Here is a 15,262-nt window from a genome sequence, read left to right on the forward strand (position 1 = left end):
TCATGCAGAGCACACATTGCTAAGTTACAGTGTGTCAATAAAAGGAGGCCAACATCAGAAATACGCCCCGTGAGAAGGGAAACCGAGTCAACTGGTGGGATAGTTCAACCCAGTCATTGCTGCCAAGAGACCTTTACTGTATGTGTCAGGACAATGTCGGCTAGTTGTAGCGTCAATAAGCACATTGCGGGAAAAGCCACGGGATCCAAGCGACAAGCGGCAACATGTTGGTAATTACTAGCAAGTCCATCATCACGGCAAATTGCAGTGAGAAAGAGGATTAAACAGTAGGCGAAGATGGGATGAACTCTGGATATTTAGCAGTGTAATTTAAGTCTGAGCCTGTGAATCCTTCCATAACTGACCCTTTTGCCCATGTGGGAGCCACTCCACATAAAAGCAAAATACATTTACAAATAGTTAAAGCCAGAAGACAAACAAATCAGCTCTGATCAACAGGAAAGTACACCCTGGAAAGCCCTGGGGTTCTTGTTTATTTTACCTTTGAGTTCCCAGGTGGGAAGAGCCGAGTCCCTGGCTACAGCCAGAACTGACCTAGTCGTGACATGGCCTGAATGGTTCATGATCCAGGCTTTACTACGGCTTAAACAAAATCCAGCAGCTGAGGCACAAAGCCAGACTGCCCACACCACTGCTTGACTGAAGCAGAGGTGCCCACATACATGAACGTGAGCCAGAAAGGCTCCTCTCCGGCGCCCTGCAAGTGTGAGCATGACCCTGTAGCTTATGGCACTTACCTAAAAGATGGGAAATATGAGTCCCGCAATGGCTTCTGTACCTTATTCGGCTCCTCTTTAATGTATAGCACAGCAAGAGCTTTGAGATCAAGGCCTGGAGCCCAGCCCATCTCTGCCCTCGCTAAGTGTCCTGATCGTTATGCTGAGTGAAGTGCCCAAGCTGTAGCGTGATGGTATTTCAAGTACTCCCACTTCATAGGACACTTAACTGCCTAAAACAGGATACCGCCGCAGAGAACAGGCACCTAAAAGTGAGGTGGCTGCAGGGATGAGGAACCTAAAAGTGCGGTGCTGTGGCATTTGATGGTTAGATATAAATCCTCCACTGGACCTAAGCTGTGAAAGGTGCCAAACGCCTCTTCCTCGCCCCGCTGATCTGTGCCTGCAGCGTCTGGTGGCTGGCGATCACGCACTGCTAAAACAAGCAATGCGCTTGTGTGGGACAGCTTTTACATGATTTAAACTAAATTCAGGCAGCCAAATAAATAAATACATTTAAAAAATAAAAATCACGGCTTGGATGTTAAAGGGTCTCCTTTACAATAAGACCCAGCATGAACATCACTGCAAGCACACAAGTAAATGAGAGGCTTGGCTGGGCTGGTTCCTGGAAAAAGTGCTATGACAGAAATTCAATCCAATACACTCAAGAGCTTGCTAACATCAGTTCTGAATAGGGTTAAGGAGTCTGATCTGGAGCTAGTGCAAGAAAAGAGCAAACCCAACTAATCCAGCAGCTCTTTGCACCCATCATGCATGCTTCAGTGGCATGGCAGCTACAGAGAATCACCTTGAGTACATTTGCTTCCAAACCTAACAGCCCGTTGGGATTTAACAGCAAAGACAGACTGCTAGGTGCTGGCCATCATATCTGTGAAACTCAAATCTCATAATAGAGTCCTTGCTTTGCCCTTTTTGGTGGGGTCCAGATGCTTTTGCTTCTCCCTGAAACTGGATCTAGCCCACAGACTCTAGAGTAGGCAGGAGATGCCATGCTGACATTGGTTGTTAATGATGGCCTCCCCTTCTCCCTCCTTCAAAAAGCGCTGAAATGTTTTGACCAGATGTGTCATTTCCAAAAGTGCTGGAGACTTGATGGAACATAGCATCTACCACGCATTCGGCAATGGTGTTGAAAACAGATTCCTTTCCTTTGTATTTGATAAGCATAACATGTTATGTTTATTATGTGGTCCCCTGAGGATTTATTACAGGTTTACCATTTCATTTATTTGCCTTTTTTTTGTGCTTGTCAAGTGTAAATACTGGAATAAATACGAAGGTGGTTACAGCTTAGCTGCATTAACAACTTGTTGAAACAAAGTCTAAGAGTTTTCCTTTCTCTCCAGCAAATCCTACTCTTCTGTCCAATTGCTTTTTTCTTCCAAGTGCAAAGATCACCTTTCTGAAGTATTTTAAAATTTTATTTCTTTGTTGAAAGCCAAATCCCCATAAAAGCATACTTTCCCCCCTCATTCACTCAAACTTTTGACAATATTTAAAGTCTCTCCTAACATCATTCATGTCAAAACATTTTCCTGTTTGCAAATTATAGCCTCCCCCATCCTTTCCATCTAGTCTGCTGAGCCTGTTACTACAGGTAGTTTGCTGTAACAGAAATAAGTACAATCATCGCTATGAAAGAAAACAAACCCTTCTGTCCTGGCACACACATTCAGGGTGGGTTCATCCCACTGAACTTCAGCCACGTAACAACAAGGCAATTAGCCCAAGTCAGTCATTTATGTTCCCTCTTTAATCAGTGGGGTGAGATGGGCATCTCCAGCCAGCTGCCCTCCTGCCTATCAACCAATCATGGCTGCAACCTACATGACCACCTCTGAAGAGATACCTGATTTCTTGGGCAGATCATGGTCGGCGATACAAATCTGAGCCTAAGAGCCAAGCTGTACCTTTGATTACGCTGTTTCAATCCAACAAAATCAACTCATTGCCATGAAATCTCAACCAAAGTGTACGCACCCAGGTCTTACAAAAAAAGGTGTTAGGCAAATCCTCACCAAATAAACAAAAGATCGCTCCATGGCAGATTTCAAAATTTTCCATGAAGATTACATCCTGCCCCTTTTGGAAACTTGTGTTACATCTATAAATAGTTCAGTGTTTTTCAACATTGGAAAAAGAGCTGCACTGGGGGGAAAACTAATAAAACTGTCACATGTCACAGAAACACAAAGTGGCAAAACTGAATTTAAGTGGGTCTCAGATGTTCTTTCTTTCAAGTGGACAACCACTGTGAACAAAGCTTAGAAGAACCGAGCCCCTCGTCGACTTGTTCTGTACTCTGATTTATGCAATCTTTTGGCCAAATAGTCTTTAAAAAAAGGAGCAGACAACAAAATAGCCTATCATTCATAAAACATAGCACTGCCATACTTGTTTCTTAAATGACAAACTAGATGTCAGAGTAGTTGGGAGTACCTTTACCTGAAAAGATTATCATTCCCATTGAAACCAGGACAGAAAGACTATAACATGGACCCAAAAAGGGTCATTAGATCTGATCTGAATATCTTCAGCCCTTCTAACCTTCCTATGTTTCCTAGAGACTGTCCATAGATATTTTTGGAAATACAAGTCAGTATGCCAAAGGAAGACAAGAGAGACAGTTGCCCAAATCCTGTAAATAGGGCAATAGTGAGGTAAGCAGGTAAGTTGTGTTGTTACCTCAAGCATTCAAATGTAGTGAGTCTGTGCCCACCAAGTGTCTCTCAAAATCCTGAGGGCTTATAAAAGAGAGGGAGAAAGGGTGGAGAGTGCAGATCTTGTGTCTGACATTTGATCCTCCCGTTACTCATCTTCCATGCATGAACGTTACAGCTAGAGTTGCCTACGCTGCTAAATATTGAAAAGGTATTTGTAGCTTGTAGGTTTAGAAGAGGTTCTGCTTCACGTTTGCTTGTTTCCTGCCCAGAAAGTAATTCTGCTCTCAACTTTTAGAGTGGTCACGTTCCCACAGTCTTTGTATCAATCTCACCTGACCCATGAGGGAACCGAGGGGCCCAATGAAATCGCAAGCCGAAGCCGTGCTACGGTGCAGTCATTGTTGTCTGTACCCAAAATAACCAGATGAAAGTGAGCTCAGCTATGCCAATGTATGCAGCAGCTACACATCTGGCTGAACTGTAAACACCATCATAGGTGTTGCATGCTATCACATGCCCCTGAACCCATGAACCCTGAGCACCCAGCCAGCCAAAACGCCAGAGACAACCAACCCGTCAGCTGCAGGGGTGTCTGGCAGACCTGCAACACACCCCAAGGAGGAGGCAGGAGACCATGGATGAGTCTCCCCAACCCCTCCCTGAAGATGCTGGAAGACACCAGGGCCACACTCTGACCAGACTGGTGGAAATGTGAGGACACTCAGGTTCCCATCCAAGCATCTGCTAAGGGTACCACCAGCCAGAGCCCTACCAGAAGAGTGGTGAGCACGCTACCTACCTTCACCTAATGTCATACTTTAAAACCTAGTATTACTTTCCTTGTTCATGAGATGTCTGAGAAAATCCATTCAGCTCAAAGACGGGAGTCAAAAATGTTTCAAGATATTAAGTATATATGATGAAGGAAAACTGACCATTTAATGAGCAAATGTAAAATTATACACTTTATCAGCAGCCAGCCACTTCCTCAGGTAGCGCTTGGGATGTTGGAGATAATGAAGTATAAAATCCCACTGCATCACATCACCTACTTTCCCCACCGCTAATTCTACTGCAGGTTTACCATCATCCTAACATCCAAACCTAGAAAGCTGTTCCTGTTTTCTAAACAAAGGGTTCTTTTGTCATTGCCCTTGACAACAATTCGATGTTTATTCTGTATTTGGCAGTTTGCAGCAGGCTCCGCAACCCAGCCTAAACCAATTCTGAACTGCAAGGAAACGTGTGACCAGAACAACAGAACAAAAGAGGATTCTCCCCAACCTGCACGTGCAAGTCAGAAGTAAGAGCACTTCAGTGACTTCTAAGAGGGAAGCAAATCACAACAAGGGAATACACCAAGGAAACCAATTCACTAATGCACCCTGAAGCTTAAAAAGTAATCAAAAAATATAAACCAATTACTAATCCAATTCAAAAATGATTATTACAACTATCTCCCCATTTGCAAATAATTTGAAAATAGGGGAAAAAAGTTTTCCAGGCAATCCCACCATCATACTTCTCTACATTTAATTTCTATCCCTTGGGACTTGGTTATCAAGTAAAGCCTAGTACATCTTTCTCCCTCTCACATCTTCAGTCTCATTCTTCTTATACCTTCTCCTTGCCATCCTAAAGTCTCCTTCTTTCCCAGAAACCACTGAGAAAAGCATCAACATTTAGGCAATTAAAAAATAAAATAAAAATATTAGTACACTGAGCAAAGTGTGTACAAAACCAGCCAAAAACCCCTGCAACCTCAATAAGCCACTTCTCATACCCTCTCCATCAAGGCAACCTGATAGCTTGTACAGACCCAATAGCTGGTACAGAAATCTTAACAAGAAGATGCTGTAAATACAAACATGCCCTTGGATTTTTAAACAGCATTGCTGAGTTTGGGTTTATGTAGGGCTTTGATACACACTATTCTTTTTTTCTCCAGGAACCAATTGTGACCTCTAATATTTATGGCTCAAAGTTTCCCTTTGTGGGATGAGGTTAAGAAGTGCCATGTGTGTACGCTTCAACCACCAAGCCATACTAAGGTAGAAATACCTTGTTAAAAACTGTGTAACAAAAAATGGGAATATACAGCCTGCACTGCACACATACACAAAGAGGGCGAAACAACACGTTTAGTGATGGCTACATTGCATAGTAGCATTTTCTGAAAGAAGGTGACTAACAAAATCGCTTTCGTCTGAGATAAAACATCTCATTTACTTTTTAAAGTGTGCTGTGGTAAACATTGCTTTTTTTTTTTTATTACTAGGGATCACCATTTTAGCAAAGAAATTGCTTATTTACAGTAGCTTGAGCTGCAGATAACTCCCTATTTTATTTATTTACATGCAGAAGATATCTTTTATCTCAGTAAAAAGTTATTTTGTCAGTCAGCCTTCCAATAAATATTTTCCTCTTGTAGCCATAGACATTTTCCTGTCCTTTGAAATGAAAATACACCACTCCTATGAAATCCAGGGATGAAGTGGAAGGAAGCACATAGGAAAGCAGCAAGGCAGCCACAGCTTTTTATCAGCTGGAACAGATCATACAGATGCAGAGGGAAAGTCACACTCCTGCAGGCTGGAGGGACACACATTTAAAATGCATCTCACCTATAGGATAAAATAGAATCGAGAACCTATATAGACGCAATAAAGGATTTAGGTAGCCACATCAGATCCCGGAGCTACCCTAACTTTAAAATGACAGGCACTACTCTTGATTTGCAGTTTTAATACAATAAACGTAAGCGTTCAAAACCGCCGCTACTATTACAGGTCAGCCTTCACTTCAGCCCCACTTAATACACCAAGCAACGACTGGGGATGCAATCCCACAGCTCGAAGTATCACGCCATCCTTCTAAACGAGGTCCCTCATCGCTGCCTCCCTCAGCTTTGCAGCCTTTGAGCCGCTGCCTTCTCTTCGCTCACCGTAGTGCAGGATGCACAGGCAAGTGCAAGCGCCCAAGGTCCCCAGGAACATCAGCCTGCAAAAGCCCTGCAGTCACAGGACATGCTGACGCACCTTCTCCCAGACGGAGGGAGGGGGAGAGGAGCCTCCGCCCAACAGTTTCCATCATCTCCTAATTGTATAATCTGCAGGGATCCCACCACAGCCGCCTGCGGGAATGTGTTTCCCTGGGAGCGGGGCCACGGAGCGCATATTGGGTGCTAACTGCCCCTTGTTGACCCTGAAAGCAAGTCCTCACAGGCAGCCACAAGCATCACACCTAAAAGAACCAGTCACCCTGCGGATCTGCCCCCCAAAACTCACAAGGGCCCAGCAGCCCCGTCCTCCCCGCTCCCCAAAGGCAGGGGCACAAGGCCAGGGCGCAACGATGCTGCTGAGGTGCCTGGCCCGCATCCTGAGCGGTCACCCTCTGTGCTCAAAGGTGCCCCTGTGCTTACAGAGATGCCTTTTCCCTCAAGTTTCTTTTTTCCTTTCATCTCAAATCTTCTTCACACACACAAATAACCCCCCAATGCCTTGCACCTCAGGCACAGCTGTGGCCTTACCTTTCTGTATCAGAAGGGCTACACCAAAGTGGTGCATCTTCTGTTACATTTGATGGAGAAGGTACAGAGCTGGAGATCCAGGATCATTAGCATAATGACTTTTAAATTACAATAATAATGAAGATGCTTTAACAAGCCCTGACTAAAAGTCCCAAGTTTACTGCAGCACAAACGAGCTCTATCTTAATTTGTGTTTGCTGATAGTCAATAACCTCACTGAATGCCACTGGAGATTCAAAGCCAAAGAAACATAAAAGATGATACATGAGCTTGCATGCCCTCAAAAATCCTTGGGTGTCTACCCCTGACTGCGGAAACCAGCTCTCCTGAGGAGCACTACCTTCTACCTTCCCAAAATTGTATGTTATATCACGGTATTTTACATTTCTCTGGACTACTCGAAAGCTGTAGCATACAGTCAGGTTGGCTTTTGTGTGCAGTGGTGAATCAGGCAGAGTTCCCAGAGGAGTCTGCATACACATCTATTGTATCCCAGCGAGCTGTCGCTGATGATAAGTGGGACTACTTGTGGCAGCACAGCCGAGCAGGTGCCAGCAGCGTTTGCAATGTGATACCCAGACAAACTTGTGCAACATTTGTGCAAAGTTGAGGCTAGCACCAGCCTTCCCCCCAGCACTGCGGGGAACACGGTGTAATGTTTAACACGGGCAAATGCAATGTGACTTGAGCAATCTTTAACCCATTTTTTGACCAAATTAATCCCAATTTAACATTATTGTGAACACCACTGTGGACAAAAAATAATAGTTTTCAACGATCCTGTCCATTGAAGCCATATATTTATTAGCAACACTAAGAAATCACAGACTGATCGACTCTTGACCACCTGTTTCAGAAGCCCAGAGTAAAATCCTGCCCCCCTGGTAAGCAAGGGCAGGATTTCAGCAGGGTCCAGATTTCACCCCAGTTGTTAAAACAACATAAAGCTAACAACACAACGTGCAGGCATGGGAATAGAAGGTCAAGCTCTGCCTTTCTGTAGGAAAGCCTTGAAGGTACAATGGAAAAAGGAGAATGTGTCTTTTCAAGGGACCCCTAGAGCACCCCTGGAGCACATCTGGATTAGTTAATCCAAAAGTCTGTTCACTCAGATGGCTCCACATGACAAGTACGGGCAAAGGGGCACCCAAAAAGACTCACTTCAAAAGAGATTGACTTCAAAAGCTCTCTCCCGATCCAAAGCAACATGCTAATATCCACACCACCCACATTCCTCCCTCCTCCGCTTGGGTGGGTTCCTGACCGGCTGTGGGGGCACAGCTGGGCAGGTACCGTGGCATCAGGCCGAAGGCAGAGCCACGCACGCGCCGAGCCTGCCCAGGGCTGCCCACCCTCCCACGTAGCTTCTGATGGCGCTTACACTGTTCCAGCAAGTTTTAAATGCTGAGTGTGCCTTTCCCATTAGGTTTTACAAAACCGACTATCTCCATTTGCTTGGTTTTCATGATTCTTAAAGTTTTGTTAATATGCAGAAGGCCAAAATTACCGTGCTTATTTGAATAATCCCCAAGCCAAACAAAAGAATACTGGTTTTAGCCAAGTATCAAAGTCTCAGAGTAATTCAACTGAGTAGCACGGCTCCTCACTAGCATCGCACGCACTCACATGCCCCTGCAGCACAACACATCACTAGGTGGAAGTAAGATTTTTATAGTAGCAGTGTTACTTCCGACTCGTATACAGAACAAATTCCCCACGTTCATAAAGAGCTCCAATCCTTCCCTGACCAGAACAGCAGCTGCGAGTAGGGCAGGACTTTGTGTTTGTCTGGGTTGAGAGGTTAATGGCTACTCCACAGACACGTTTTTCAGTTAACTGGCAGGTCATTTTAGCAAATGATTTGCAGGTATTTTGCAACACTTAGAGATAACCCTGTGGAGTACTTCTGTCTGAGCTGCTTCTCTGTCTGCTTTTTAAAGACTGCATCAGATAACCCAGAGAAAGCAGGTAGGTGAGACTTTCCTGGACTAATCCCGCACTGCCAAACTCTGCGCTTTCAATTTCCAAACAGCAAACTTCTCCAAATTAACGTCAAATGGCGTTCAGTGCTTGTCAAAATTATTTTTAAATCCTGCCCATAAAAGCTTTAGTCTTTCAAATATCTCAAGACATGCAGCAGACAGCCAGTTTTGATCAACACCACAGTAGAGTTTCAAAGATCACACCTTCACCAAACATGAAAATGATGCTGGAACGATCAAGCTCTTGTTACTTAAGAAAACAGAGGTCTTCATTCCTACCTGTGATTTCATCCACTTAAACTGCACAAATCATTAGACCAAGAAAGGAACAGTTCATGTCACCTATTTTTGTTCTGAACACACTCTTCATCTAGTGTAACGAAACAACTTTTCCAAGTTTTGTGCTCCAAGATGAGTTCTTATCTTCTGCTACCAGATAAAGAGCTACTGGTTCAGACAGACAGTGACCATGCAATTACCTGCATCTTAATCCAAATGTTTTTCTTTAAGGTCACAAGCCAACCGTCTGTTTTTTCTGCAAGTCCTCACAGGACATGGGAACGGCATTTATGAGCTACCGTACCACATCAGCTGCCCCCCAGCATTTTGGAAGAACCAGGACTGGCTTGTCAGGTGATACATCGCAGTAAATTCAGTCAGCTCAGTTAACATCACTTTCGTTTTCGTGAAGCAAAAAGGACCTCGAGCCTGCAAACACAGGGAGAGCACAGCTCGCTCCCCCGAGGCCCTGCTGCACGCCATGACTACTTACAGTAAAACAACCGCTGCCAGGATCACGCCACAGTTTCATTATTTTCTTTTTTAATGCAACCATCTGAAAAGAAGCATCTCCCAAAGTGTCATTTTACATAACTAGCACTTTGAGCTAATTTTTTTTCGAAAAGAATACAAATATTAGTTTTAGGTTGCAGAGAGAGGCAGCGAGGAGCATATCTGCTTAAACCTTTGAAAGTCAACAGAAGTATGGGATCAGGTCCACAGTAAACTTTACAGAGTGGCACCTGCAGAGGAAATTACTCATTGCATGATTGATGCCACAATTAGAGGCATAAAAAGTAATTCCATGATAAACAAGCAACCAAGCAGAAAAAGAATAATATCCTAAGAGCACGTATGTGCTCATATAGAAGTATATATCGGGCGATATTAAACAGTCTTCACACACACAGAGACAGAAATTCTCCAAAGAAGTTAATAGTACAGAAGCCCTCCCTCTCTCCTCCTCTCCCTCCCCACAACAGTGCTGATTTTGGGGCTGTATTTGGCCAGTATCTGCCCCTCACGCTACTAAAGCAACTCCAGTGCAATTAGCAGCGTTACACAGCTCCTACACCGCCTAACTCATTGCTTTTGGAGTTGCCACTTCCCACAGGAACACACGCCAGCAATGCAAACCAGCGCAGCTCTGCCAGCGTCACATCCACCCGGGTCCCACCAGCGGAGAATGGGTCTGAAGTCTAAGGATCTACCAGCCAAACCTCCGGGTACGCAGAAGGGAATAAACATGTTTTGTTGCTAAGAAAGTAGAGATACCAAATCTCAACTTTTGTTTTTTTTAAGGGGAAAAAAAAAGGAGAGGAGACAGCATTAGAGATACATGTGCGTTCCCTACGTGGTTGCAAGTTACATCATTTATTACCTTTATGTAACCACATCAGAAACGCTTCAGCCACAGTACCACCTCAGCTGAGGGAGTATATACCCTTCCACGCACACTTGTATTTATTTACCCTTGTGATCCACGTTTACTAAACAACTTCAACGCACTACTTCAATCCACAGCACATGGGCTTGATACATTTTTGTGGTTCCTCTCCAAAAATGTCACAGATAAATTGCTGCCTCAGGAAACTGAAAGCTGCGCACTACACTGCAAGTGGGTTATTTCTGCCCATGCCCCCGTACTGGTCTGACAAACAGAATTACGCACTTTATGAACCTCGAACGCTTGCTTACCTGAGACTGACACTTTCATAAGGGCTTCCAGGGGTCTGTTGTTGTCCAGATCACGACTGAGTTTGAGTTCCCCAGTGGCAGAGTCCAAAAGGAGCAAATTTAATTCATTGCCTTGCACAAAAGTGTAGGCCAGGCTGTCAGACACATCGGGATCATGAGCTGGGATCTTGCCAATCACGCCAGAGGGGAAGCTGTTGGATTTGTTGGTCACGTAGTTATTGAAGAGGATCTGGAAGTCCTGCAGCACGGGTGGATTATCGTTCTGGTCCAGAAGGCGGATGTGCACTGTCGCCCGGCTCACAAGAGGGGCTGAAGTGGCCTGCACCACGATCACGTACTCCGTCCGGCTCTCGTAATCCAGGTCCATTAGGGCTGTGAGGTCTCCATTGAGCAAATCTAGTTGGAAGACCTCAGGGATGTTCCCCTCTACGATCTGGTACATGATCTGTGCATTGGTCCCCTCGTCAGGGTCAGCCGCACTGATCCGTGCCACAATAGAGCCCACGGGGCTGTTCTCCTCCACAAAGATGTCAAATTCATCCTTCTCAAAGACAGGAGGGTTGTCGTTGATGTCCAGCACAGTAACTTGGATATCCACTGAGGCTTTCAGCGGTGGGCTGCCCCTGTCCACAGCAAAGGCCCGCAGGCTGTAGACAGCCACGTTCTCGCGGTCCAGCTTCCGCAGTGTGCGTATCACTCCAGAGGTCGGTTCGATGTAGAAGTCTCCATCCCCATCGTCACCACCTTGGAACGTGTAGAGGAGACGGCCATTGAGGCCTGAGTCGCGGTCGGTGGCAGACAGCTGCAGGACGCTGGTGGAGAGTGGCACATCCTCGAAAACCGAGCCCTGGTAGCGGTCGCGCAGGAAGCGAGGTGCGTTGTCATTGGCATCCAGGATGAGGATCTCGACGTAGGTGGTGTCTGATTTCTGGGGGATGCCGTTGTCGTGGGCTGTAATGGCCAATGTGTAGGAAGCCTGATCCTCATAGTCCAGCTCCATCAGGGTGGTGATGGTGCCTGTGTCAGGGTCGATGCGGAACTGGGGGATGTTATCGTCCAAAATGTAAGTGATTCTCGCATTCTCTCCTGTGTCTTCATCAGTGGCACTGATGGTGACAATAGAGGTGCCAATGGCCTTGTCCTCGCTGACGCTTACTGTGTAGTGGGAGCTCTGGAAGACCGGGCGGTGCGTGTTGGCATCTGTGACGTTGATGAAGACCTGGACGGTGTCAAAGCGAGTGCCGTCAGAGGCAGTGACTGTAAGCACATACTGCCTTTCCTGCTTGTAATCCAGGGGCAAGGCCAGCGTGATCAGCCCCCCTCCGCTCTGACTAGTGATGGCAAAACGGTTCCTGGTGTTGCCACTGGTGATCTGGTAAGTCACAACGCTGTTAACATCCCGGTCCACGGCTGTCAGGGTCAGGACGCTGCTGCCCACAGCCGCGTCCTCGTTCAGTCTGAGGTGATACACCTTCTCTGTGAAGGTGGGGTTGTTGTCGTTCACATCCAGGACAGTGATAGACACGCTGGCTGAGGAGGTCATGACCGGCACACCGTGGTCCCTGGCCTCCACCCCGAAGTGATAGTTCTCCACAGTCTCTCGGTCCAGCTCTGCAGCCACCGTGATCCACCCTGTGCTGTTGTTGATCTGAAAAGGGAACCCAGAGTCACCTGCTACGGGGGCACCTCCGGTGGATGGTGCCATCTCTATGAGTTTGTACTCCAGGCGGGCGTTCTCCCCAGAGTCAGCATCCACAGCCTGGATGTGCAACACCGAGTAGCCCAGAGGAACGTTCTCCAGCACCGTGGCCTGGAAGGGAGTGCTCACAAAGATGGGGGCATTGTCATTCACGTCCACAACCTGCACCGACACCATGCCACTGGAGTTGATCAAGGGAGGCCTGCCCCCATCCTGGGCTTTTATCCGGAGTGTATACTCCCGAATAGTCTCATAATCCAAAGGGTTGATCAGATCGATGGCGCCGGAGAAAGAGTGGATGTAGAACTGGCCTTTCAGGTTGCCACTCACAATGCTGTAGTGTACCTGGGCATTGCTGCCCCGGTCCCGATCTGTGGCCTGCACCTGCAGTATCTGGCTGTTCACCGGGGCATCCTCTGGCACCTGGACCAGGTAGCGCTTCTCACTGAACTGAGGGTAGTTGTCGTTCTCATCCTCTACAGTGATGTGCACCATAGCCGTGGCGCTGCGTGGTCCTGGATCCTTGCCCTGGTCATTGGCTTCCACCACCAAGTGGTACTCGGAGACCTCCTCGCGGTCCACCAGGGCTCGGGTCCTCACCACCCCGGAGCGTGGATCAATCTCAAAGACTCCGTCACCAGCTCCCGGCTCCAGCAGGCAGTAAAGCATGTTGGCATTGGCTGGGGCATCGCCATCAGTGGCGCGGATGGTCAGCACCTCGTAACCCACCTCCAGGTTCTCCCGGATGCTCTCCCGGTACTCGGGCTGCTCAAACACCGGCTCATGGTCGTTGGTGTCGCTCACGGTCACTGTCAGGTAGGTGGTGGCCGAGCGGCGGCGCGGGGAGCCGTGGTCGGAGGCGGTCACCTTCAGCACATGGGTGTCCTTCGTCTCCCGGTCAAGGCTGCGGGCGGTGACCACGCTGCCCGTCTCGGCATCAATGGAGAAGTAGTCGTTGGAGCGCTCGTCGAAGAGCGCTTCCATGGAGTACGCCAGCCGGCCGGCTTCCCCCTCGTCGGGGTCCTGGGCCCGCAGCACGATGACCGCCGTGCCGGCCGGCTCATTCTCGGGGATGGAGACCTGGTAGCTGGGCAGCTGGAACTGCGGGGGGCTGTTGAGGCTCCGCGCCCGCCGCGCTCCCCGCCGCCCGCCGCCGCCCTCCTCCCCCGGCGTCAGGGCGCAGCCGGCGGGCGGCTCCGCAGGGCTCGGCGGCCGCCCGCTGCCGGGCGCGCCGCGGGCAGGGCCCGCCGCCGCGGGGCCCGCGGGGCTCGGCGGGCGGAGCGCGGCGCAGCGCGGCCCCCGCCGCCCTCAGGCGCCCGGCGGGCGGCAGCGCCGGCGGCTCGGCGGCAGCGGCGGCGGCGCGGCGCCCCGCGGCCCCCGGGGGCAGGTGGAGGAGCGGGGCGGCGCGGGGCGGCCGCAGGTCCCCGCCGCCCGCCGGCGCCAGGGCGCAGAGCAGCGCGGCCCAGGACACGCAGGCGGCGGCGGACAGATGCAGCATCTCCGGGGCTCAGCGGGCAGCGATGCCGGGCAGCGGGCTGCCGCACAATCCATCCACCCGCCGGGCTGCCCGTCCGCCCTCATCCATCAGCCGCCGGCTCGGCTCCCCCCGCGCCGCCCTCGCCGCCCGGGCGCCGCCGGCCAGAGCCCCGCGCCCCGTCCCGGTCCCCGGGCAGCGGGCTGGAGAGCTCCAACTTTTCCACCTTAAACTTTGAAGTGAGTTCAAAATGGCTCCTCTCCTCCTCCTCCCACTGCCGCTCCCGAGAGGGTGATTAGCATAAACCTGCTGCAAGTCTCCTTCGCCAAAAAAAAAAAAAAATAAAAAAAAGGAAAATTAAATACCGAAGTCCCCCCCCCACGGCGGGACCGGCCCACGGGCGACGCGGTCCCGCGTGGCTCCGCGACACGGCGGAGCCGCCCCGTCCCCTCCTGTCCCGCTCCTGCCGCCCCGCTCGGTCCCGCGGCGGCGCTGAGCGGCGCAGGCTGCGCGGAGCGCGGCGGGCGCTGCCCGGGGCGGGGTTTCCTGCCGGCCCCGCCCGGCCCCTCCCGGGCGGCGGCAGCGGCGGGGGCCGGGCTGGGTCCGGCCCGCGGACCTCCTGCCCCGCCACCCGGCGCCTCTCAGCGGCCGGCCCCGGCCCCGGCTCCGGCCCCGGCTCCGGCTCCGGCTCCGGCTCCGGCTCCGGCTCCGGCCCCGGCCCCGGCTCCGGCTGGGTGGCGGCTGCGCGGGAGGCTGGCGGCGCAGGTACCGCTGCCGCAGCCCCGCTGCCCCCGCCCGAAACGGCGCTCCGAGGGGCGGGGGTGCGGCGGGAACGCGCTGCGCTGCGGCCGGCAGCCGCTTCCCCACGTCGTAGCCACCTGTTGTCTCGGATCCGTCGTCCAGAACAAAGTTAAATGGAATCTTAATTTATTTGTTTTTATTCTCCCTAGGGAAAGGGGGGAAAAACAGTAAAATCACTTTTCAGGGCAAAATCAGCATCATGTGCCCGACTCGGGGCCTGCCGTGTGCCCGGCGGTGGGCTTTGCTGGCGTGCTCACGCTTTGCTCTGAACTATGCACAACAGCAGGTAGGAGCCTTGAATTAAAGATTTCTTTGGGGCAATTGCAAATAATTACAGACAAGATGCAAACTTAGGTATTTTTGTGAGAAGAAGCAA

General features: G+C 49.7%; 1 protein-coding gene across 1 annotated transcript in view; it reads right to left on the reverse strand.

The window, feature by feature from the left end:
* The window catches only part of CELSR1 (cadherin EGF LAG seven-pass G-type receptor 1), a 182,873-nt gene extending 168,764 nt beyond the window's left edge, over positions 1-14,109 (reverse strand). The window contains 2 exon segments of the mRNA XM_068401357.1: positions 10,913-13,799; positions 13,801-14,109. Of these exon segments, the coding sequence (XP_068257458.1) occupies positions 10,913-13,799; positions 13,801-14,109 (3,196 nt within the window).
* Positions 14,110-15,262: the final 1,153 nt, after the last annotated feature.

The sequence above is a fragment of the Nyctibius grandis genome, chromosome 5, assembly GCF_013368605.1.
Source record: "Nyctibius grandis isolate bNycGra1 chromosome 5, bNycGra1.pri, whole genome shotgun sequence".
NCBI lineage: Eukaryota > Metazoa > Chordata > Aves > Nyctibiiformes > Nyctibiidae > Nyctibius > Nyctibius grandis.